The 23,215-nt window shown below is 46.1% G+C and overlaps 1 protein-coding gene across 2 annotated transcripts in view; it reads left to right on the top strand.

Moving 5' to 3' along the window:
• The window catches only part of SMG1 (SMG1 nonsense mediated mRNA decay associated PI3K related kinase), a 408,649-nt gene that overhangs the window by 263,526 nt on the left and 121,908 nt on the right, over positions 1-23,215 (top strand). For both annotated transcript variants that reach the window (XM_063934392.1, XM_063934391.1), the window contains exons 31-33: positions 2,112-2,396; positions 2,564-2,708; positions 9,951-10,089. In XM_063934392.1, coding sequence (XP_063790462.1) covers positions 2,112-2,396; positions 2,564-2,708; positions 9,951-10,089 — 569 coding nt within the window. The remainder of the gene's footprint in view (positions 1-2,111; positions 2,397-2,563; positions 2,709-9,950; positions 10,090-23,215) is intronic.

Raw genomic sequence — 23,215 nt, 5'->3', positions numbered from 1 at the left:
TTTTCTCGTCCTAGTGTGTAAACGATGATTCAGGGTAGAAAGCCGGTGGCTTCTGGATTTTACCACAGAGTGTGGCGTATTTACATTGCTTGGTGTGAAAAGCGTGGTTTAACACCGGATTTGTTTAGAGTTCCTCGTCTGTTATTCTTCCTTCAGGAGGGTCTCAATAAGGGTCTGAAACTTTCTTCACTAAAGGGGTCAAGTTTCTGCCTTGTTGGTTCTTTTTCAAAGGAGACTGGCTATCATTCCAGAAGTTCAGACGTTCCTTCAGGGAGTTCTTCGGATTCAGCCACCTTTTGTTCCTCCGGTTCATCCCTGGGACTTTCACTTAGTCCTTACGGCTCTTCAAAAAATCTCCATTTGAACCTTTGGAATCTGTAGAATTGCGGTATCTACCGTTCAAAAGTTGTCTTTCTATTGACAATTGCCTCCGCAAGACGAGTATCTAAATTGGCAGCTCTTTCTTGCAGACCACCCTTGTTGGTGTTTCAGGATGATCGGGTGGTTCGGCAACCAAGCCCTTCTTTCCTTCCGAAGGTTGTGTCAGCGTTTCATCTAAATCAGGACATTGTCCTACCAGAGTTTACTCCTTCTCCTTTCAGGGAGGATTCTCAGCTGATTTTTAGATGTGCTTAGGGCCTTACGGATTTCTTTATCTCGTGCGGATTCTATCCGTCGTACGGATACTTTGTTGGTTTTAATTGATGCGTCAAAACGAGATTGGCCGGCTTCCAAGTACACAGTGGCTCGTTGGGTAACTTCGGCCAGTAAACAGTCTTCTGATGTTTCAGTTCCTGAATCAATCCGAACTCTTTCGCCTCAAGCTGTTGGAGTTTCTTGGGCTGTTCGCGGGGATACATCTGTTGAGCAGCTGTGTTGGGCGGCGACCTGGTCGTCTGTGTATACGTTTAAAAAGTTTTACTGTTTTCATACTTTCGGTTTGTAGACTGCCTTTATCGGGCGTCACATTTTGCGGACGGCTATGCCGTCTCCCTCCTCTTATTAGCTTGCTTTGGGAAATCCCACAAGTAATGGCGCAGCGTCCCCCAGATGGATGAAAGAGAAATAGGGATTTTTGTTTACTTACCGTAAAATCTTTCTCTGATTCCATCTGGGGGACGCTGCGATCCCTCCCATATGTTTGTCTGGTTTAACCAGTTAATTTTTTATTTTATTTTTTTCTGGTCTATCTCCTTTGGCTTGGCTAAACGTTAACTGAGGTACAGGCTAGGCAGGAAGGAGATGGGAGGGGTTAGAGGGGGGAGGAGTCAGGTTTTAATAGTTCTGTGCCAAACTCCACAACCACACACCTCTAACCCACAAGTAATGGCGCAGCGTCCCCCAGATGGAATCAGAGAAAGAGATTTTACGGTAAGTAAACAAAAATCCCTATTTGGTGGATTAATGTTGATATTACTGTCTTGCACTGAGAAGGCTACAGCCTGTGCCTGTACGTGGCTCATTGTATCTGCACAGACCGATTTAATGCTCTTAATCCCATAGAGCAGGGGTGGCCAACCAGTCAGAGACAAAAAGCCAAGAAATCTTGTTAGGTACATCAAAGAGCAGACTTCGAGCCAAAGGCGCACTTGCAAAAATGGGGTGTGACCTTGTGCCTGCTAGGCCACGCCTCTGGTATAAAATACATTGAAAAAGCCACTTCTACATCAAATAAATGAAAAAGCCAGATCCGCATAAAATAATATTGAAAAGCCAGATTCACATAATACACTTCAGTTCCCCCATGTGTCACTCCAGCCAGCACCCGCCTGTGTCACTCCAGCCAGCACCCGCCTGTGTCACTCCAGCCAGCTCTCCCGTATGTATTTGGCTCCCTCAGTTCTCAGTCTACGTAGTGCTGCTGCATGTCTGGCTGGAGTGCAGCGGTTTACAGATCTCTTGTGGTCACGTGACTGAGTGTTGGGAGCCACATTTGAATGAAGAAAGAGCCGCATGTGGCTCAAGAGCCACGCGTTGGCCACCACTGCCATAGAGTAAAGCTGTAAATGAAAGAAATGCCTCCTAGTACCCATAACTACTTTAGATTGACCATGTTACATAAGTGCAGTACAGGAATTTGTTAGGGATCACAGCTGTGTTTCTATTATCAGGTCAGTCCACCCATGCCATGGAAATGCTGAGTTTATGCGCCATCTCTTTCTGTAAATCTGCAAAAGCAGAGTATGCAGTGGCAAAGTCTATCCTCACTTTGGCAAAATGGATCCAAACAGATTGGAAAGAGATTTCAGGCCAGATGAAGCAAGTGTACAGAGCACGTCACCAAACAAACATCACCAGTCTCTCTACTTTGGGGAAGAATGTGCATACGCTGATTGACCTGCCACCTGTGAATGCCATGGAAGAGGAATATCCACGCATTGAAAGCGAATCCACAGGTGATTTATCTTGTATAGGTTATTTGGAGTTTTCCGAAAGTTTGTACAGTGTCCCTCAAATACAAAAACAAATCTGTGGAGCAGGTTTTTTCAGCTGTATATACGCTATGAGGTTTTTCCTTCTGAAATCATGACCAGATTTTTGTTTTTCATTGCTTTTACATCAGTGAACATTGGCGTGGGTGAGCCGGACTTCATACTTGGCCAGCTGTATCACTTGTCTTCTGTGCAGGCCCCTGAAGTGGCCAAGTCATGGGCTGCATTGGCTAGTTGGGCTTATAGATGGGGACGAAAGGTGGTAGACAATGCTAGGTAAGTAGTGTTGCTTTGTATTTCCAATGTTCTTCAGCTCAAGGCAAAACATTGTTCCAGAGAGTTTCTCATTTGGGCTATTTCCCCATACAGGCACCTTCCCTTCCTTATTGTTAACATTCAAATACTTAAATATTTTGTGCATAATTTCACCACTGAGTGATACTTTTCTATTAGCTGTCTGTGTGTTTGCCCAGTAACGATCTTCTTATGGTAAACATGTTAGCATAGCTTTTTCTGTAGCTTCCATAAGGGATATTGGGGAGACTTGGTACGATGGGGTATAGACGGGGTCCAAAGGAGCCGGTGCACTTTAAATTTCTTCACTGGGTGTGCTGGCTCCTCCGCTCTATGCCCCCTCCCACAGGCAGTTTAGAAAAAAGTGCCTTCACAAGAGGATGCACATCTCTGCAGCTCCAGAGTTTTCTTCAATTTCTTTTAAACTTTTATTATTTTCTGTATGCTGTTTTGGCAACAGCATACCTGCACCGTGGGAGTTAGGGGGGGCGGTCTCCGGCCTTGCGAGGTATCAGAGCCGCTTCCCCGCTGCAGGACCACCGTCCTGAGAGGTTGTTTGTTCAGCGGGGTACTGCACCTTAGCTGTCGCGATTGCAACAAGCCGCACGCCCCTAACATATGCCTGAAGGTGACGTCTGTGGTGCGTACAAACCGGGGGCCCCAGTTTACAGTGCGGCTGAACGCGGGCGTGGCATACGGGACCCTCCTGGGGGGTACCCACTGGAACCCCCTGTGTAAACTGGCTTGGAATAGCTTAAACTAGCACTTGTGTGATGTTTTTATACAGATTAGGAGACTTTGCCAGTATAAAAATCACTAGCTCTGGCGCCATTGGGGAACGTCGGAGCTACCTCAGAGCGGGACCAGAATAATTTTGGCGACTTCCTCTGCTTAATGCAGCAGTAAGCTTATACAGCTCTTCCTGACTCACAAGGCACACTGGAAAACTGGTACCGGGTGTAGCAAAGGGGGAGAGCCGCTATTGTACACAATCTCTGTCCTATACAGGCCAGAAATCATTAGTTTTCACTGTTACAGTTAGCTGAAATCCTCACTGGGGCTGTACAGCAGGGGTGTGCTGGTGTCTCTCTGTGTGTCTCATCTCACATACAGTAAGGGCAGGCTTGATCAGAATTACTGTCTATGTGTATGTAATTGTGATTACTGTAAACATGTGTAAACACAAACTATGCAGTGTTTGCCACACCAGATTCTCTCCCTTATCTGATTCTGTTTCATGTGAACAATGCAGCCAATCTTCACAACTCAGTGAGGGGGCTGGGGAGAGGGTCTAGAGCCCTCCTGGTTAGGAGTTCTTAAGACTATGATGTCTGATATGTCATCAGAACTCACTGCTAATGTTCAGAAAACTGAGCTACTACAACAGGCTGTTGCAGATTTAGCTGCTAGAGCAGATGTTACACAGCCCCCCCTCTCTAGCTCAGGACCACAAAAGCATGGTTTACCTGTGCTACTCTCTGATTCAGATGTGGAAATACAGGAGGATGGGGATGACTTGGATCCCACTTCTGCTCACGGTATTGAACCCCCTCATTCTGGCTATACAGGACGTGTTAAAGCTCCCTCTATAGGACGCTGCGTCACAGCAGTCGTTTTTCTTTACACAAAACAAGCCTAATGTCACTTTCCCTGATTCTGTAGAGTTAGATGACCTATTTAAATTAGCCTGCAAAAATCCAGACAAAAAATTCTAAGTAGTTAAACTGATAGATGTAGAGATATATATATATATATATATATATATATATATATATATATACACACACACACACACACACACACACACACACACACACACACACACACACACACACACACACCTATATATATATATATATATATATATCACAATGAAAGTCAAAAAAATTATTTATAATATGTATAGGTGAACAGTTTTACAGAACCAAAATCTGATAGAATTATATTAAAAACTATATGGCTAAAGGCCTAATACCGGTATATATACAGTAAACATTACAAACATATAACCTATATAATATTTTTTTTGGGTAGAAACATCTGGAGGACCGTTTACTCGTCCCCCAATGTGTAATAGTATCCTCTATGATTCTTCTTGGTACAGTTAGGCAAGCACCAGTAGGTTTGAATCAAAGGGATGGTGAAGTCCCCAAACTGCTGTAGTGGACAACGACTCGCAGTACTTTTATGCAGACAAGGTTGTCTATGCAAATTCCTCAGGTAAAATCCAAAAGTCTGCCGGCAGACTGGAAACGCTGGATCGACTGGTTTAGCCTTTATAACGATGAACACCACGTGAAGCAGCCTGTGAGTCGTTTTTGTTCACTACAGCAGTTTGGGGGTCTCCATGTGTTTCTACCCCAAAGAATATTATATATGTTATATGTTTGTAATGTTTACTGTATGTATACCGGTATTAGGCCTTTAGCCATATAGTTTTTAATATAATTCTATCAGATTTTGGTTCTATAAAACTGTTCACCTATACATATTATAAATAAATAATTTTTGTTGACTTTCATTGTGAGATAGATATATATATATATGTATATATATATATATATATGTATATATATATATATATATATATAAATTTAATTACACACACAATTACCTCATATTTTTAGCAAGAGAATAAGCGCAGTGTGACGCAATTTCCATCTTTTCATTTGTGTGCTAAGAGGGAGTGTGTTCCCCCTCCTATTGTCACTAACTGCTGCTAGTTCTCTTTGCTAGTGATTAAGTGCACCCCTCAAACCACCCCCCCTTTTCCAAAAAATTCTAAGTGTCAAAAAGATTTTTGCACACTTTCCCATTTGCTCCTGAAGGTATGAAATTCTAGGAAGAACCCCCGGGGGTTGACGTATCAGTCTCTCGACTGTCTTAAAAGGCGGTGCTGCCTGCCCCGGGCTCCTTTACCATAAAGGACCCTCGGGACAGAAAAACAGAGACTACACCAAAGTCTATCTACATAGCAGAAGGTGTATCGCAGAGGCCGGTCATAGCGGGTTGCTGGATGACCCATGCCATTCACACGTGGGCTTATCAAATTCATGAGGGCCTCTCCGGGGATATGCCTCTGGTCACTACGGTGACTCTCCTGAAGCACATTCAGGACACTGCACGCATCCTGTGTGACTCGCTCAAGGAGATGGGCAATATTAATGCTAGGACTTCTGCCATGGCAGTGTCTGCACGCTGGGCTTTGTGGTTGCATCAGTGGATAGCGGACGCAGAATCAAAGCGCAGTGTGGCATCCCTCCTCTTTTCTGGGGAGTAGCTCTTTGGGGTTGAGTTGGATTTCCAAAGTCACTGCAGGTAAATCCACGTTTCTCCCCTCTGGGGCCCCGCCGGCTAGGCGTACCCGGGCCGTCTGTTCAGTCATTTCGGTCTAACAGATTTGCCTCCAATGCGAATAGAGGTACCAGAGGTAAGTCAAAAAGACCCGCAACCACCAGTTCTCAGGAACAGAGCACCAGTTCTGCTTCCACTAAGTCCTCAGTATAACGGTGCCCACCCACCTCGAGGAGATCTCGATGTGGGAGCTCGACTGCGTCACTTCAGCCGCATCTGGGAAAGCTCCTGCCAGGATACCTGGGTAAGGGACCTAATTTCTCGGGGCTACAAGCTGGAGTTCGACGGTGCTCCTTCCCAACGATTTTTCAAATCAAGCTTGCCAGCTTTGGAGGAGATACGCAAGTTACGTTGTAACAGAACCATCCGAAGGTTAGTCCAGTACCACATCATTGTTCCAATCCCAATACCACAACGAGGTATGGGTTATTACTCCAACCTGTTTGTGGTACCAAAGCCGGACGGCTCGGTAAGACCCATTTTGAATCTAAAGTCCTTGAACCCTTACCTAAAGGTTTTCAAGTTCAAAATAGAATCCCTGAGGGCAGTAATTGCGGGCCTGAAATAACAGGAATACCTGGTTTCATTGGATATCAAGGACGCCTACCTTCATATTCCAATTTGGCCACCTCATCAGGCTTATCTGGGTTTGCCCTACTGGACGATCACTACCAGTTCCAGGCACTACCCTTTGGCTTGTCCACAGCTCCAAGGGTATTCACAAAGGTGATGGCGAAGATGATGTTCCAACTCCGGGTCCAGAGGGTCAATGTTATCCCTTACCTGGACGATCTTCTGATAAAAGCAAGATCCAGTGAGCTTTTATTGCTCCATATCGACAACACTATCCAACTTCTGACACACCATGGGTGGATTCTCAATTTACAGAAGTCCTACCTGGAGCCAACTCAACAATCCGTTCCTGGGGATGTTACTGGATACGGTGGCCCAGAAGGTGTTCCTCCCGGAGGACAAAGCGAGAACACTTCAGGAGATGGTCTGCATGGTGCTCCGACCTGCTCGAGTGTCCATCCATCTTTGCATCAGAATGTTGGGGAAGATGGTCGCCTCATACGAGGCGATCCAATATGAGTGGTTCCATGCAAGGACATTTCAATTGGATCTCCTGAGCAAGTGGTCCTGATCACATCTACAGATGCACCGGATGATTTGGCGGTCACCTCAGGCCAGGATTTCCCACCTGTGGTGGCTGCAGTCCTCCAATCTCCTGGAAGGCCGTTGTTTCGCGATTCAGGATTAGACCCTCCTCACAACTGTTGCGAGTCTGAGGATGGGGATCAGTCCAAGGGGCGCAGTTCTAGGGCAGGTGGTCAGCCCACGAAGTCCTCCTTCTGATCAACATTCTGGAACTTCGGGCTATCTACAATGCTCTGCTTCAGGCCTCTCCTCTGCTCACGGATCACACGATCCAAGTTCAGTCGGACAACGCCACAGCGGTTGCGTACATCAATGGCATGGAGGGACAAAAAGCAGAGCCTGCATGCGAGAGGTGTTATAGATACTCCTCTGGGCGGAAAGAAATGCATGAGCAATGTCGTCAATCTTCATTCCGGGTGTGGACAACTGGGAAGCGGACTTCCTGAGTCATCACGATCTCCACCCAGGGGAGTGGGGACTCCACCATCAGGTGTTCCAGCAGATCGTCCACCGGTGGGGCTGTCCACAGACATGATGGCTTCTCAACTGTACAAGAGGCTTCACTGGTATTGCTCACGAACCAGGGACCCTCAGGCGAGGGCAGTGGATGCACTGACGTCACCTTGGCCTTACCGGATGGTCTACCTGTTTCTTACGATCCCATTGCTCCCAAGCGTGCTAAAGCGAAACCGGAATCAAGGTGTCCAGGCTATTCTAATTGCCCCGGATTGGCTTCAGAGGGCGTGGTACGCGGATCTTCTGGACATGTCCGTCGAAGACCCTTGGCCTCTGCCACTAAGAAGCGATCTTCTTCAACAGGGACCGTTTGTCTACCAGGACTTACGGCAACTTCGTTTGATGGCAGGAAGTTGAGCGGAACATCTTAGCTCACAAGGGCCTTCCCAAAAAGGTTATTGCTACCATGGTTCAGGCCAGGTAACCTGTGACGTCAAAACATTATCATCATATCTGGAGAAGATATGTCTCTTGGTGCGAGGAACGCACATATCCACCTGCAGAGTTCCACTTGGGACGTTTCTTACGTTTCCTGCAGGCTGGTGTGGATAAGGGCTTACATCTGGGTTGCATTAAGGTCCAGATTTCAGCTCTCTCAATTTTCTTTCAGAAAAAATTGGCAGCATTGTCAGAAGTTCAGACCTTCTTGCAAGGGGTACTCCACATACAACCTCCTTTTGTGCCGCCTACGGCACCCTGAGATTTGAATGTGGTGTTGGATTTTCTACAGTCCTCCTGGTTTGAACCTCTGACGACTGTAGGAGACAAGTACCTCACGTGGAAGACAGTGATGTTACTGGCCCTGGCTTCTGCTAGGCGTGTTTTAGAATTTATCGTGTAAAAGTCCATACTTTTATGAGAACAGATTCGAGCTCCGGACTAGGCAGTAGCTCCTGCCGAAGGTAGTCTCTGCGTTCCGCTTGAATCGACCTATTGTGGTTCCGTCAAGTTCTGGCATTTCTGTTCCTCCATTGGATGCTGTGAGAGCCTTCAAGGTGTATGTCAGGCGAACGGCTCGGATCAGAAAGACGGATTCCTTGTTCTTGATCTATGATGCGCAGAAAAAGGGTTGTCCAGCTTCGAAACAGTCCATTGCTCATTGTCTTAGGCTTACTATCCGACAGGCCTATGCGTCGGCAGCCTTACCTGTTCTTAAGTCTTTGAAGGCCCACACTACAAGATCGTTTGGCTCTTCCTGGGCGGCTGCCCGTGGAGTCTCGGCCTTGCAAATATGCCGAGCTGCTACCTGTTTGGGTAAGAACACTTTTTTTGTTAAGTTCTACAAGTTTGATACCTTGGCCAAAGAGGATACCCAGTTTGGGCAGGCGGTGCTGCAGCAGTCTCCACACATTCCATCCTGTTCTGGAAGCTATGGGACGTCCCCATCGTACTAGGGGGGTAATTCTGAGTTGATCGCAGCAGGAATTTTGTTAGCAGTTGGGCAAAACCATGTGCACTGCAGGGGAGGCAGATATAACATGTGCAGAGAGAGTTAGATTTGGGTGGGTTATTTTGTTTCTGTGCAGGGTAAAAACTGGCTGCTTTATTTTACACTGCAAATTAGATTGCAGATTGAACACACCACACCCAAATCTAACTCTCCCTGCACATGTTAAATCTGCCTCCCCTGCAGTGCACATGGTTTTGCCCGACTGCTAACAAAATTCCTGCTGCGATCAACTTGGAATTACCCCCTAAGTCTCCCTAATATCCCTTATGGATGCTAGAGAAAATAGGGTTTTAATTACCTACCGGTAAATCCTTTTCTTGTAGTCCATAAGGGATATTGGGCGCTCGCCTCAGTGCGTTGACTTTTCTGCAGGTTCTCTTTCATGTGGTTACCTCTTCAGCTGTTGCTGTTATTGTTACCAGCCATTGCTGGTTGTTGTATGTTAGTGGTGTGCTGGTATATAAATCTCACCACTCCTTGTTATGTTCCTTCTCTCATATATGTCCTTTCTCCTTCGGGCACTGTTTTTTACCTAGAACTGCCTGTGGGAGGGGTCATAGAGGGGAGGAGCCAGCACACCCAGTGAAGAAATTTAAAGTGCACCGGCTCCTTTGAACCCCGTCAATACCGCATGGTCTCCCAATATCCCTTATGGACTGTGAGAAAAGGATTTACCGGTAGGTAATTGAAATCCTATTTTTCTTTTCTTCCCCCCCCCCCCCCCCCCCCCCTTCTTATATATACAGTCAAGGGGAAGGTGTGAAATTGTTACAACAAGAGAAACTAGAGGTGCAGAGCCTACTACCAGATAATGTATCCGATGAAGACAAAGAAAAGATCTATGGCATCCTGGGACAAGCGATGTGTAGACCAGCTGGAATCCAGGTGTGTTTACGTTTTTAATACAGTATTTAAAGAATAATATAAATTGGATGAAAAGATATACTGTATATAGTGCATTTATTTCAAATAGTTTTTTTTTTTTTTTTTAACATATCTACTGCAATAACCATTTGCTTAGACAGCCATTGGGGAACACTGATAGCATCATGACTTTCTGGGAGCGTGGGCACTTTAAATGAACCTGCAACAGGTCAGACTCACTTTCTATATCCAGAGGCTGCCTGGGAACTTTGTTTCAGTTAAATGCCTGCCAGTGTCCTGGCGTTAGGCAGCCGACCAGGTAGCTCCTGTGGCGGGCCCCTCAGCTTCTCCTTCTGTATTAGTGATTTAATTCCACTACAGACAAGTCCTTAGAGCTTCTGTTCCAGGTGAACATGTTCAGGATTTAAATCCTTGAGTTTCGTCATCTATAGCATGGAATAAGATGAGTTTATGATGTTCTTGGAAATAAGGGCATAGTTTTATATTCCAGTCTATGAGGGACACAGTGCATGTCCAGAGTTGATGTTCAGACCTATAACTTTCAGTTTAGGAACGTGCCGTTCAGCCTGCCCATAAAACAAAGTATTATTCAAGTTTGTTTGCAGTGATGGCAGTCATTCTCAGATCCATGCTCCAATCGCCTTCCATATCTTGGAAGGATTGATCAAGCAGAACTCACTGGCTACTGTGTTCCAGAAAGACCCAATATTGGATTCTTTACTGTTGGGTTCTCAATATCAAATATATTCTGTCTTCCATCCACCTGGTGATCTTCCAGAGGCTTTTGATTGACACCTTTCACTTACCAGAGGACATGAACTTTGTGTAGCGACCATGTTAAGTCCCCTGACGAGTCACGGACAAGTGCCAAATCACCTCTGCATGACTGTCCTTGGATGAGAGTCTGTCAAGGATCAGGGCGTTTTGCACCATTCTAGTCAAGGATTTTCCAGATTAAGCTTATTTAGAAATTTAAGGAGTCTCAGAACCACTTAGAAAAATTAAGAGTGCTGACTATATTTGAGTAATACAGTTTAATAATGAAATTAAACATACATAAAAATGATTAAAAAAAAAAATCATGTTCTGTGTGATGCCAGGGTCTTCCCTATTTCTCTCCTCGCCCTGCTTTTCTTTTCTAACTTTCCCTCACCATTCCAGCCACCACCTGCCGAGCGTAGCGAGCTGAAATGCGCGTAAAGAGACCCGTTTGGGTGACCAAATGGGTCTTTTCATGCTCACGCCCATTACTTTTGTCAGGTTTAGGTGCTTTGCGCGCTTAAACGCCAGTGTAATGGGCGCGATAACTGGGGGCATTTGAATATTGCCCCTCAATCTCCCATCACTTTAGACGGGAGATTGGGGGTGCGATAACGTTTGAATTCCCGCCATACAATATAATCCTAAAATAACATTAATATCAGCGAGCAGAAATGTCATTAAGGCCACATAAAACAAATTTATCAGGAACCATATTGTTACATATTTGGATATTGACTATTTTGAAATAGGAAAAGCCTATGTTGCCACTTTTGTTGCTATATGAATCTTTTAGTCCTTTAGTTGGGTACACACTAGGCCTATGGATCGGACGTGCGACTGGTCCACTGACCCACACGCCTACCGATCATTGGTCCAATGTGTTGTGCCTGATGTAACAAGTGGGCAGGCATTTACATGTGTCCACCCAGTTGTGCAGTCAGTCACCGGCGGCCTCTGCAGCAAGTGTACAGGCGGTCTGCAGACCACCCGTACATGCTGCCCGATGTGCCGATATATCTGCAGATACTGTATATTAGCCATCGGCTGTGCTGTAGGGTGGGCATATTAGGCCAGTGTGTGCACACTATAAGTGTTCCCAAAGATGTGGTGGTGGTTGATTAAGCTCTTTAATCTGTTCCTAAATTTGCATCTATAACTCTCCTGGTGGCTGAGAGGCAACAATTAGATGTTATTAATTCTCCATATGGGACTGAACACCTAAAGTGACCATCTCTTTTCAGTCTGCTTACAGGGTCTTTTATCACCAGAAGATTCAAAGCTCATGATAAACATTACAGTAATAGATGGATGTGTGTATTCTGGCGCACTGTAGTATCAGCCCAATCTAAATCCTCTAATGATCTGCCCAAGGCACAGATCCAACACAAGATTCTAACAACATACAGTGAGGATAGATCAAAGGTGCTACTATCACATAAAAGAACAACAATTAAAAAAGTAACACAATGATTCAAACATAAATATACATCACATGTGTTCTTTGATGTTCTTTCCAAATCACAATTTTTCTTAGGTCATACCGCAGAATTATACATGCAAAAAAAGAAGAAATGCAACAATATGGGTGGTATTGTTTAAAAGAAAATAAAAATAAAAAGTCCCGTGAATGTCCTGAAAAAGGAACCCTATTGTGTTGTGAATTCTTGATAGGAGATAAGGACAGTGACTCGCCACCAATTCACAATGTTGATGGACGTACCGAAACTCACATAAAAAATTGTACAATTATGTATGTAAAGGTATCTTTCATACTACGCACAAGCAGCAACAATATTGAAGGTAATCTGTTCAAGTGAACATACTTCTTAATGGAACTGATTCCACGTATCTGGGTTTCTTTATATCAAGTTGAACCACACCTTCATAAGTCCAAATGATTTATTCTTCACATAACAGTTCGCAATAAAAAATCAGTGACCGTTCTCCACAACTATTCCAATATGTGATATGGTAGAAAAGTAAAAGTCAGATGGATTTGACATGCACAGGTGAATTCCGGACTTACACCCGTTCTCACAAGTCCTACATACCTTTGGAATATTGGTGATGAAAAAGGCAGCTGTCCCAATGAAAAAAACAAAAAATCACTGTCTGGTAGCACCAACGCCGTTTCGACCTATATGGGTCTATATCAAGGTGTTGAAAAAGCTTGGAATCGATTCCATTAAGAAGTGAGTGGGGTACGTTCACTTGAACAGATTACCTTCAATATTGTTGCTGCTTATGCGAAGTATGAAAGATACCTTTACATACATGGTTGTACACTTTTCTCTTTCATCCACTAGGGGACACTGGAGTCCTATAAAGTAGGGGGTGTGAAGCCTTGAACCGGAGGTGTGGCACAATCTAAAATTAGCATTGTCTGCACAGCCGGCTCCTTCCCCTTCACATCCCTCCTCCCTCAGTTTGAAAAATTGTGCTGGAGGTACAGCACGTGGAGCACTGAGCTCCTGACTAAAATCTAAAGAGTGTGCTGCGTCCACCTAATAATAAAATATTACATGAAGTACACTAGCCTAAGCTACTTATTCCTTAGACCAGTACTCACTTGGAGGACTTGGAGGATCTCCTGTGGAGAGATGCAGGTCCCTTCAATAGGGATCTTTGTCTCTCCAATATATATGTGGCTTAGTCTCCCTTTTTTTATTTTTTTGGGTTATCCTTCCTTATTTAATGTCACCCTCTATCATTCACTGCTGCCTCCTGTAATAGAATTAGATCCCCTCTTGCAGCTACAGCGGCGGGAGCAGAGTGCGGCGCGGGACTCAGCCTTTCCTCCCTGTGAGCAGGGAGAGACGGCAGAGCGGCGCGCTGCACAGCGACGGAGACTGACAGCCGAGGCAGAGCACAGGCGCCGCTACGGGAAACTGTCCTGGCGCGCGCCGGCGGGTCCGGAGCGCGCCAAATAGTACGAGCGCTAAATAGTGGACTCAACGCGCGCCAGCCAGCGGGCAGCGGGAGGGGGAAAAAAATCAATACACTATTGAGGAGGAAATAGCAACGATATATGGGGCAGCGACAAGTGCTTCCATACAGTCTTAAAGGACATTTAGTGGGGGCCATATTTAATGATTATGGCGCCAGGCTGTGATAATGGATGGGTCCTCCCCCTCCCCCCAGTAAAGTACATAGGGGAAGGTTGTTTATTAAAGAATTAGCTCCCCCTGCTGCACTGCCTGCATAGTGCATAGTATAATATAGCAGAGAGATCATTAGGTGACAGCTCCCTCTGCTGGTGTATAATATATATACGGTTATGAGGATCTCCTGAAAAGTAATCAAACTTTAAAATTTATATTTTCATGGGACTTCTGTTTCAAAGATCCTGCAGAAAATACACGGAAGCAAGCAAATACCAACTCTAACATCGTAGCTGATTTACAGTTGGGGTGTGAGGATTGCGAGTCGGCTGGTGTTTTATTTTTTTATTTTTTATTAAAGCAAAGATATTGGCCTGCTCCTTTTATATACGAAAAGGACAGGTAATTCCAGCCGGATCCAATACCTTCGCTTCCGTCATCTCCCAGTCTTTCTCTTCCTAGTTTAAAGGGTGAAAGCGCTGCGGGCTACCCTGGTACAGGGTTTTAAAAACAACATGTCTAAGGCAACCAAGACCTCCAAGACCTGTTATGTTTGTACGAAATGTAACAAGAAGAGCACACGGGTTGGCAGCTCCGGGGTGTGCGACTCCTGCTTAGACACCTGGGAGCAGTGCTCTGGCTAAGGCATGGGTAGACAACCTTGCTAACAGAATCTCCATGGAGATGGCAGAATCGTGCAAGCAGCAATCAGAATGGGCTGCAGGATTCTCAAAGACGATGGAGGAATTTCTCATCATGTTAACGCCGCCCGCACACTCAGAAACGAGTGTGCGCAAAGCTGTTAAAAGAACTCTTCCTATGATACCAGAATCAGAGGAGGAAGAGGGTTTTCTTCTTGATACGGAGGAAGGTGAGTTAATTGAACCTAACCTAGACGCCGACTTTCCAGAAGAGGACTCTGCAATCTCAGGTCTAGACTCCTTAATTGACGCGGTAAAGGAGATCCTAAGCTTTAAGGACGAGAAAATACGGGAGCCGGAAGATTTCGATTTGTTCGAATCCCAAAAGCCGCGTTCAGCAGTGTTTCCCATTCCTAAATCCCTCCAATCTCAGATAGAGGAGGCTTGGAAACAACCTGACAAACTGTTTCAATTTCCGAGACGGTTTCAGGTAACTTATCCCCTACCTAAGGGTGTAATGGACAAGTGGGAGACTCCGCCGGTAGTGGATGCTTCACTAGGAAGGTTGTCAAAAAAGACAATTTTACCAATTCCTTTACTTTAAAGGATGCATCAGACCGTAAAGTTGACACTGCGTTAGTCAATTTTTTTTGCAGCTGGTGCAGCGCAGAGACCTGCGATCGTCTGTGCTTGGGTCAACAAGGCCATGGGTGCATGGTCCGGCCGTATTGTACAAGCTATTGAGGAGGAAAATAGCTTAGAAGAGATTACCCAACTGGCGGTACACATTCGAGAATCTGCATCGTACTTGTGTCAAGCTTCTAAGGATATTAGCAGAATAGCATCGCGCATATCTGCATCGACCATATCGGCGAGAAGTATTTTATGGCTCAGAGAATGGCAAGGAGACTCTGACACCAAAAAGGTGGTAGAATCCATCCCTTTTGGGGTTGAAATGCTGTTCGAACCAGAATTAGACAAGTGGATTTCGCAGGCTACAGCGGGGAAGTCCACTTTTCTGCCTACTCCTTATTCGAGAACCGCTCCACAAACTAGGAGAGGTTATTCGGGACCAGCGTTTACTTCATTTAGATCACAGTTCTTTCGAGCCCGAGGAAGGGGTTTCGGTACACAAGCACATGGGGGCAGAGGTAGAGGCCGCTCACAGGCAGCAACCAGAAAGCAGGATAAACCTACTGACAAAACCGTGGCATGACGGCCTCCCAGCTCACCTGGGGTCCCCCTTGGTGGGCGGCCGACTGGAAGGTTTTCAGGACATCTGGGCCAAAACCTCACCAGAACTTTGGGTGAACAACTTAATCTCTCAGGGATACAAACTGGAATTTCAACAGAGGCCTCACAGTCCGTTTTTTACAACAGGATTGCCTCAGTGCCCTCAAAAAGCAAGGGCACTACGGGCAGCAATTCTAAAATTGCTACAGGCAGAGGTCATTATTCCGGTTCCCGCTTCTCAGAGAGGAACGGGGTTCTATTCCAATCTTTTTGTCATGCCAAAGCCAGACGGGACGGTCAGACCAATACTCAATTTAAAAGTTTTCAACCAGTTCTTAAGGGTCTACAAATTCAAGATGGAATCAATCCATTCGGTCATTGCAGGCTTAGAACAGTGGTATCCATGGACATAAAAGATGCATATCTGCATATTCCAATCTGGACTCCTCACCAGGCTTACTCAAGGTTCGCACTGCTGGCGGATCACTACCAGTTCCGGGCCTTGCCGTTCGGTGTATCATCAGCCCAAAGAATCTTCACAAAGATCATGGCAATCATGGTTGCAGGACTGAGACTGTTGGGGGTCACGATTATACCTGATCTGGACGATTTACTGATCAAGGCACCATCTCAGAATCGACTGCTCAAGGATGTTCAGACATCCCATCAATTTCTAATTCAACATGGATGGATTGTCAATTTCCAAAAGTCCAACCTCATACCGACTCAACGGATTCAATTCCTCGGTCTCATCTTGGACACGGTACTATTACGTGTGTTCCTGCCAGAGAACAAGGTTCAGGACCTACAGAGATTAGTGGCTCAGGTACTGAGTACGCAAACTGTTTCTCTGCACCTCTGTGTGCAACTTCTCGGGAAGATGGTGGCGTTGTTCGAAGCTCTCCAGTACGGCAGACTTCATTCCCGACCATTCCAAATAAACCTCATTACTCAGGGAGCAGGCTCGCACTGGCTTCTCCATCGGAGAATCAGACTTCAACCGCAAGTACGGGTCTCCTTGATATGGTGGTCGTTACACAAGAACCTTGCAGCCGGCAAGAAATTCGGCATTTGGAATTGGAGGATTCTGACAACGGACGCCAGTCTTAGAGGTTGGGGAGTCGTCCTAGAGGACCATCAGTTTCAAGGATGGTGGACGTTACAGGAGAGCAGACTACCCATAAATATCCTCGAACTAAGAGCAGTTTAAAATGCGCTTCTCTTAGCACAAGACCTAGTCATGAATCAACACATCAGGATTCAGTCGGACAATGTCACGACGGCGGCTTACATAAACCGTCAAGGAGGAACAAAGAGCAGTATGGCGTTAAAGGAAGCCACAAAGATCTTGTTGTGGGCAGAAAGACGAAACATCGTCCTCTCGGCAGTGTTCATTCCAGGTGTGGAGAACTGGGAAGCAGATTACCTCAGTCGCCAGGACATGCATCCGGGAGAGTGCTGCCTACATCCACGGATTTTCGACATGGTTGTGAGACGATGGGGTCTGCCTCAGGTGGACCTAATGGCGTCTCGGCAAAACCATTAGCTGCCCAGATATGTGTCGAGGACTCGAGATCCAGCAGCAGAAGGAGTGGACGCATTAACGCTTCCTTGGTGTTACAGGAGGGTTTACATATTTCCACCATTCCCACTCATACCCAGGGTTCTGAAAAGGGTAAAGCGGGAACGAGTGTGGGCGATTCTAATCGCACCAGATTGGCCCCGCAGGAGTTGGTACTCCGACCTGCGGGGGTACCTTGCGGAAGATCCTTGGAGGTTACCTCAGAGAGGGGACCTGCTATCTCAGGGACCGTTTCTACACCCCGACCTGAACAGGCTTGACGGCGTGGCTATTGAAACCCGGATCTTAAGAAACAGAGGGATTCCACGAACGGCCATTCCTACAATGATTGCCGCTAGAAAGCCGGTCACAGCCAGGCACTACTACAGGATTTGGAGACTGTACATGGCTTGGTGTCAGGAACGGGGATGGAATTCAACAAACTTCCACTTATCTCGACTTCTACTTTTCCTTCAGGCCGGTCTAGAGGGAGGACTCAGACTGGGCTCTCTGAAGGTTCAGATTTCGTCTCTCTCCATCCTTTTTCAACAGCGGCTAGCATCCTTGCCAGAGATTCAAACCTTTTTACAGGGGGTTCTGAGGTTTCAACCCCCTTTTCGTCCTCCCACGGCACCATGGGACTTAAATTTGGTGTTAGAATATTTGAAGTCACCGACTTTTGAGCCGTTGACAGGAACAGACCTGAAATATCTCTCTTGGAAGGTCACGTTATTACTTGCCTTTGCTTCGGCTAGGCGGGTTTCTGAGTTGGGAGCCTTATCCTGTAAGAGTCCTTTCTTAGTTTTTCATGAGGATAGGGCGGAACTCCGTACAAGAGCAGACTTCCTTCCGAAGGTGGTTTCGGGGTTTCACGTAAACCAGCTAATAGTGGTCCCATCTTTCCAGGGTCTCACAGATGAGGACGTGTCCTTGGATGTTGTCCAAGCTTTACGGGTATACGTACAGGTTACGTCGGCCTTCAGAAAGTCGGACCATTTGTTTGTTCTTTATGATGGGCCAAAGAAGGGTTGGCCGGCATCTAAGCAGTCTTTGTCTAGATGGATTAGGCTTGCCATTCGGCAAGCTTATGTTTCCTGTGGCAAACAGGTACCGGTTCAGACGGGTGCTCATACTACCCGTTCAGTGGGTGCCTCGTGGGCGGCTGCCAGGGGTGCTTCCACCACTCAACTTTGCAGAGCGGCGACGTGGTCTTCAGCCCACACGTTCGCGAAATTTTACAAGTTTGATACTTTTGCGTCCGGAGAATCTAAGTTCGGACGTTTCGTTTTGCAGGCCACCGACAGCACTCCCTCCCTGGGGGTAAACTTTGGGACGTCCCCTACTGTATAGGACTCCAGTGTCCCCTAGTGGATGAAAGAGAAAAGAGGATTTTGGTACTTACCGATAAATCCATTTCTCTGAATCCTCTAGGGGACACTGGACGCCCGCCTCGGTGCTGTCAACCTGCTGTGTTCAAAGTTCTTGTTTTAAACAGTTCGTATAAACAGCGTTCCTTATTCGGTTAAGAGTTCTTGGCCGCTGTTTGTTATGTTGTACTTTTCGGTTCCTCGCCATGTGCTATAGTGTCATGTCCTGTTCTCTCAGTCAAATTTTTCAAACTGAGGGAGGAGGGATGTGAAGGGGGAGGAGCCGGCTGTGCAGACAATGCTAATTTTAGATTGTTCCACACCTCCGGTTCAAGGCTTCACACCCCCTACTGTATAGGACTCCAGTGTCCCCTAGAGGATTCAGAGAAATGGATTTATCGGTAAGTACCAAAATCCTCTTTTTTTTATGTGAGTTTCGGTACGTTTATCAACATTGTGAATTGGTGGCGAGTCACTGTCCTTATCTCCTATCAAGAATTCACAACACAATAGGGTTCCTTTTTCAGGACATTCACGGGACTTTTTATTTTGTTTTAAACAACACCACCTATATTTTTTTTTTTTTTTTTTTTGCATGTATAATTCGGGATCTGCGGTATGACCTAAGAAAAATAGTGATTTGGAAAGAACTTCAAAGAACACATGTGATGTATATCTATGTTTGAATCATTGTGTTACTTTTTTAATTGTGGTTCTTTTATGTGATAGTAGCGCTTTTGATCTATCCTCACTGTATGTTAGAATCTCATGATAAACATGTTGGAGCGTTAGTGTGTGTTTTAATGCTCTGATTAGCAAATGTCTAATCTTGCAAGGAAGGAGCATCAAGATCCAGTCGGAAGTGGTCTGTGGTTTTCATGACACACCAAGTGTGCACTGGCCATTTGAGAAATTTAGGATCACATGTTGTGTGGAGCAAAACGTTCCAACCAATGCATCAAATTACTCCTCGGGGTAGACATCTGAGAACCAGATTTACACTCCAGCAAATTTTTTTTCTGGTGTGACCAACCAATATTGGCATGATGGCAGCTGTTGAACAACAAGGTGGGAGTGCTTCTGCTCAAGAATGAGGAATCTACAAAATTTCTGGTAGAAACTATGTTTGTTCCTGGGAATTTCCATATAATCTACCAGCTCCATGCTGTAGCGACATGTCTGTGGTTGCACAACAAGGTAAAAACAGAGAGCCTTTGAGTGATTCATTGTCAGCATGAAGGAGGACCCATTCTGGCACCAAGACCAACTTTGTTAAAGCCAGTAAAATGAAATACTGGTGACTAAATGGTTATGGCTGCTATCAGAAGAAGCTTTAGCTCTGGTCTTGGTTCAGTGTGGCTCAGGTCATGCTCAAGACTCTGAAGCCTATTTTGGGCAATAATTAATGCAGAGGTTGGAAGATCTTTGTAGTGAAAGGAAAGTTCTTTCCTACCTCTTTTAACTTGCAAGGGTTACTTCGGTTTCTAAAGAAAAATCTGGAAGGGTTTTTTTTTTGTTTGTTTTTCTAAACTTGACTCATTGGAAGTTCAGGTCCCACTTCGGTGATTGTGTCTCGAGCAGCGAGCCACAGGCATCTGCTGAGTAGCTGTACTATGCAGCTCTTGGCCTTTAGTACACGCCTTTACAATATTTTATTGATCTTATCGTTTTCTATCGAAAGATGCCAGTTTTTAACCGTAATGTGCATTGAACACTACCTTAGAGCAACTGTGTAATGTCTACATTGCCTTCAGCATCCCGCATAGGATAAATGAAATAGTTTCTCTGACGTCCTAGTGGATGCTGGGGACTCCGTCAGGACCATGGGGATATAGCGGCTCCGCAGGAGACAGGGCACAATAATAAAAGCTTTAGGATCAGGTGGTGTGCACTGGCTCCTCCCCCTATGACCCTCCTCCAAGCCTCAGTTAGATTTTTGTGCCCGACGAGAAGGGTGCAATCTAGGTGGCTCTCCTGAGCTGCTTAGAATAAAAGTTTAAGTTAGGTTTTTTATTTTCAGTGAGTCCTGCTGGCAACAGGCTCACTGCTACGAGGGACTTAGGGGAGAGAAGAAAACTCACCTGCGTGCAGGATGGATTTGCTTCTTAGGCTACTGGACACCATTAGCTCCAGAGGGAGTCGGAACACAGGTCTCACCCTGGGGTTCGTCCCGGAGCCGTGCCGCCGACCCCCCTTACAGATGCCGAAGTTGAAGAGGTCCAGAAACAGGCGGCAGAAGACTTTCAGTCTTCATAAGGTAGCGCACAGCACTGCAGCTGTGCGCCATTGTTGTCAGCACACTTCACCAACAGTCACCAACTGTCACTGAGGGTGCAGGGCGCTGGGGGGGGCGCCCTGGGCAGCAATGTATAATACCTTTTTTATGGCTAAAATACATCACATATAGCCCTTGAGGCTATATGGATGTATTTAACCCCTGCCAGATCTCACAAACTCCGGGAGAAGTGCCCGCCGAAAAGGGGGCGGGGCCTATTCTCCTCAGCACACGGCGCCATTTTCCTGCTCAGCTCTGCTGTGAGGAAGGCTCCCAGGCTCTCCCCTGCACTGCACTACAGAAACAGGGTTAAAACAGAGAGGGGGGGCACTTATTTGGCGATATGATTACATATATAAAAATGCTATAAGGGAAAACACTTGTATAAGGGGTTGTCCCTGTATAATTATAGCGTTTTTGGTGTGTGCTGGCAAACTCTCCCTCTGTCTCCCCAAAGGGCTAGTGGGGTCCTGTCCTCTGTCAGAGCATTCCCTGTGTGTGTGCTGTGTGTCGGTACGTGTGTGTCGACATGTAGGAGGACGATGTTGGTGAGGAGGCGGAGCAAATTGCCTGTATTGGTGATGTCACTCTCTAGGGAGTCGACACTGGAATGGATGGCTTATTTAGGAATTACGTGATAATGTCAACACGCTGCAAGGTCGGTTGACGACATGAGACGGCCGGCAAACAAATTAGTACCTGTCCAGGCGTCTCAGACACCGTCAGGGGCTTGTAAAAACGCCCATTTACCTCAGTCGGTCGACACAGACACGGACACTGACTCCAGTGTCGACGGTGAAGAAACAAACGTATTTTCCTTTAGGGCCACACGTTTCATGTTAAGGGCAATGAAGGAGGTGTTACATATTTCTGATACTACAAGTACCACAAATAAGGGTATTATGTAGGGTGTGAATAAACTACTTGTAGTTTTTCCTGAATCAGATAAATTAAATGAAGTGTGTGATGATACGTGGGTTTCCTCCGATAGAAAATTATTGGCGGTATACCCTTTCCCGCCAGAAGTTAGGGCGAGTTGGGAAACACACCTTAGGGTGAATAAGGCGCTCACACGCTTATAAAAACAAGTGGCGTTACCGTCTCCAGATACGGCAGCCCTCAAGGAGCCAGCTGATAGGAAGCTGAAAAATATCCTAAAAGTATATACACATATACTGGTGTTATACTACGACCAGCAATCGCCTCAGCCTGGATGTGCAGCGCTGAGGGGGCTTGGTCGGATTTCCTGACTGAAAATATTGATACCCTTGACAGGGACAAGATTTTATTGACTATAGAGCATTTTAAGGATGCATTTCTATATATGCGAGATGCGCAGAGGGATATTTGCATTCTGGCATCAAGAGTAAATGTGATGTCCATATCTGCCAGACGACAGTGGTCAGGTGATGCAGATTCCAGACGGCACATGGAAGTATTGCCGTATAAAGGGGCGGTCCATCGGACCTGGTGGCCATGGCAACAGCTGAAAAATCCACCTTTTGTTACCCCAAGTCACATCTCAGCAGAAAAGGACACAGTCTTTTCAGTCTCAGTCCTTTCGTCCCCATAAGGGCAGGCGGGCAAAAGGGCCAGTCATATCTGCCCAGGGGTAGAGGAAAGGGAAGAAGACTGCAGCAGGCAGCCCATTCCCAGGAACAGAAGCCCTCCACAGCTTCTGCCAAGTCCGCAGCATGACGCTGGGGCCGTACAAGCGGACTCAGGTGCGGTAGGGGGTCATCTCAAGAGTTTCAGCACGCAGTGGGCTCACTCACAAGTGGACTCCTGGATCCTACACGTAGTATCCCAGGTGTACATTGGAAATTCGAGACGTCTCCCCCTCACAAGTTCCTGAAGTCTGCTTTACCAACGTCTCCCTCCGACAGGGAGGCAGTATTGGGAACAATTCACAGGCTGTATTCCCAGCAAGTGATAATCAAAGTACCCCTTCTACAACAAGGGAAGGGGTATTATTCCACACTATATTGTGGTACTGAAGCCAGACGGCTAGGTGAGATCTGAAATATTTGAACACTTACATACAAGCGTTCAAATCAAGATGGAGTCACTCAGAGCAGTGATAGCGAACCAGGAAGAAGGGGACGATATGGTGTCACTGGATATCAGGGACGCTTACCTACATGTCCAAATTTGCCCTTCTCACCAAGGGTACCTCAGGTTCGTGG

The sequence above is a fragment of the Pseudophryne corroboree genome, chromosome 7, assembly GCF_028390025.1.
Source record: "Pseudophryne corroboree isolate aPseCor3 chromosome 7, aPseCor3.hap2, whole genome shotgun sequence".
Classification (NCBI taxonomy): Eukaryota; Metazoa; Chordata; class Amphibia; order Anura; family Myobatrachidae; genus Pseudophryne; species Pseudophryne corroboree.
This window is presented reverse-complemented; position numbering and strand designations above follow the sequence as displayed.